This window comes from Condylura cristata, unplaced genomic scaffold (genome assembly GCF_000260355.1).
Source record: "Condylura cristata isolate star-nosed mole 26May11 unplaced genomic scaffold, ConCri1.0 scaffold00041, whole genome shotgun sequence".
Classification (NCBI taxonomy): Eukaryota; Metazoa; Chordata; class Mammalia; order Eulipotyphla; family Talpidae; genus Condylura; species Condylura cristata.
In genome coordinates this window covers 5,475,076-5,477,085 of record NW_004567142.1, presented here as the reverse complement: position 1 = coordinate 5,477,085, position 2,010 = coordinate 5,475,076, and the positions used below count along the sequence as shown (strand labels likewise).

Below are 2,010 nucleotides of genomic sequence, written 5' to 3'. Positions count from 1 at the left end.
CTGGGCGGCCACCCCCTGCTGGGCCCGCACCACCATGCGCACACGGCCCACCACCCGCCCTTCGCCGAGCTGCTGGAGCCGGGCAGCCTGGGGGGCACCGACCCCCCTGAGCCCTCCTACCTGGACATGGACTCCTACCCAGAGGCCGCCGCGGCCGCGGTGGCCGCGGGGGTCAAGCCCAGCCAGACGTCCCCTGAGCTGCCTTCCGAGGGCGGGGGCTCTGGGCTGCTCCTGCTGCCCCCCAGCGGCGGGGGCTTGCCCAGCGCCCAGTCGCACCAGCAGGTCACCAGCCTGGCACCCGCCACCAGGTGAGACGGGCCAGGGGCTGGGGTCCACTCTGCACGTCTGCGGCCTCTGTCCCCGGGGGAGGTCCTGGAGGGCCCGGGCCTGAGTCTCGGGGCTGGAGGGGTGAGGGTCCCTGACCCGGGGGCAGCAGGAGGCTGGGGCCGGGACGCCGGGGCCGAGGGAGGAGGTGCTTGGACCGACTCCTGGGTCTGGACAGAGGCGGCGGCTGGTCAGGGCGGTGCAGGAGGCCGCTGGTCCCCTTTAGCAGCAGGCAGGACGGTGTGGCCCGGGGCGCGCCTCAGAGCTCTGCCCCTGCTCCTGCATGTCGAGGGGCCTGACTGGCTGTGGGGACTCAGGGCTGGGGATGGCAGGAAGGCCACTCACCGTCTGGAAAGCGGGTCCCCAGGGCCTGTCGGGGTCCAGTGGCCAGCATGCCGCTTACCGGGCTGCAGCATGGGCGTCGGTCGGGGAGGCGGCCGGGGCTTCCTGAGGCAGAGGTGTCTTGGCTAAACCTGCAGGTGAGGCAGGAAGGTGGGCGAGCCGGGCTGCCCAGGAGCAGGGACAGTGGGCAGAGGTGATGGGGGTGGAGGTGGTGACGTCCCATGGGGATGCCTGTTGTGCCGGCGAGGGAGGCTGTGGCCCTGAGCCGGGCCGGGCCCACAGGGCTTCACATGCCAGGCAGAGGGCACTGTCGGGGGGTGGGGGCCCGGGGAGACCACTCTGGGGCCTCAGCAGGGTGGGCCAGAGAGTTCAGGCCGAGGGGATAAGCAGAAGGGAACCAGGTAAGATGGGGGGCAGAGGCGAGGTGGGAGGAGGTGAGGTGGCGCCCCAAGGCCGGCTCGTGGCTGGTGGGGCCCTCAGGAGCAGGGAAGAGCAGCGGGCTGGAAGGGGAGCCTGAGCTTGTATGGGCCCAGGGCAGGCGGGGGAGGGGGGACGCCTTGGCCCCAGCGTCCCTGGGAGAAGCGGTTCCGGCCGGGCGCCGGCCAGGGCCCCAGGGGCTCACGGGAAATGTGGCTGGAGGTCTCTGGGGAGGCCTTCCAGAGGTGGTGGACACAGTGCCCAGAGCTGCCACACTATACAGATGAAGGAACTGGGGTTCAGAGGGCTAATGACGTGCAGGGGCTCCTGGGAGTAGCAGAGCCAGCTGAGCCCCAGCTGACGCCCACTCCCGCCCTGGCCCTCTCGGCACATCTGGACCTGCCATGTCCAGTGGCGGCTGGTGAGCCCTGACCGTCTCTCGTGGCCCATCACCTGGACTTCACCCAGGTGTGATGGTCTGGGCAGGAGAGGACCCCGGGCAGGGCCTTGGGCCGGGGGCCTGAGGCGGTGGAAAGGACTCAGGCCACGGTTGAGGGTGGGGTGTGGGCCTCGGGGGAGTCTCCCCTGCTGGTCTGGGAGGGGCCTGGTGGGCAGGGCCAGTTTGGCCAGCCTCCGCCTGGGGTGGGAGCCTGGCCCTTGGGGGAGGACAAGCACATGGGCCTGTCCAGGGAAAGCGAGTGGGAGAGAAGGGGAAACAGCGACCGTGGGTGAGGATGGGGCTCCGGGCTCCGGGGTCCCAATCACTGGCGCTCAGCCCCAGAGGGCAGGCGGGAAAGGACCGGCTGCTGGGGCATCTCAGGGCCCGTGGGGGGGCTGAGACTAACGTGGAGAGCCCTGAAGGCAGGGGAGGCCCCGTCCATGTCCACGGAGCTATCCTTCTGTGCCGGTCAGGAGGGGGTCTGAGGA

General features: G+C 71.0%; 1 protein-coding gene across 1 annotated transcript in view; it reads left to right on the top strand.

Moving 5' to 3' along the window:
- SYT3 (synaptotagmin III) overlaps positions 1-2,010 on the top strand; it is a 12,113-nt gene that overhangs the window by 3,324 nt on the left and 6,779 nt on the right. The window contains exons 4-5 of the mRNA XM_012733523.1: positions 13-308; positions 692-803. Of these exons, the coding sequence (XP_012588977.1) occupies positions 13-308; positions 692-803 (408 nt within the window). The remainder of the gene's footprint in view (positions 1-12; positions 309-691; positions 804-2,010) is intronic.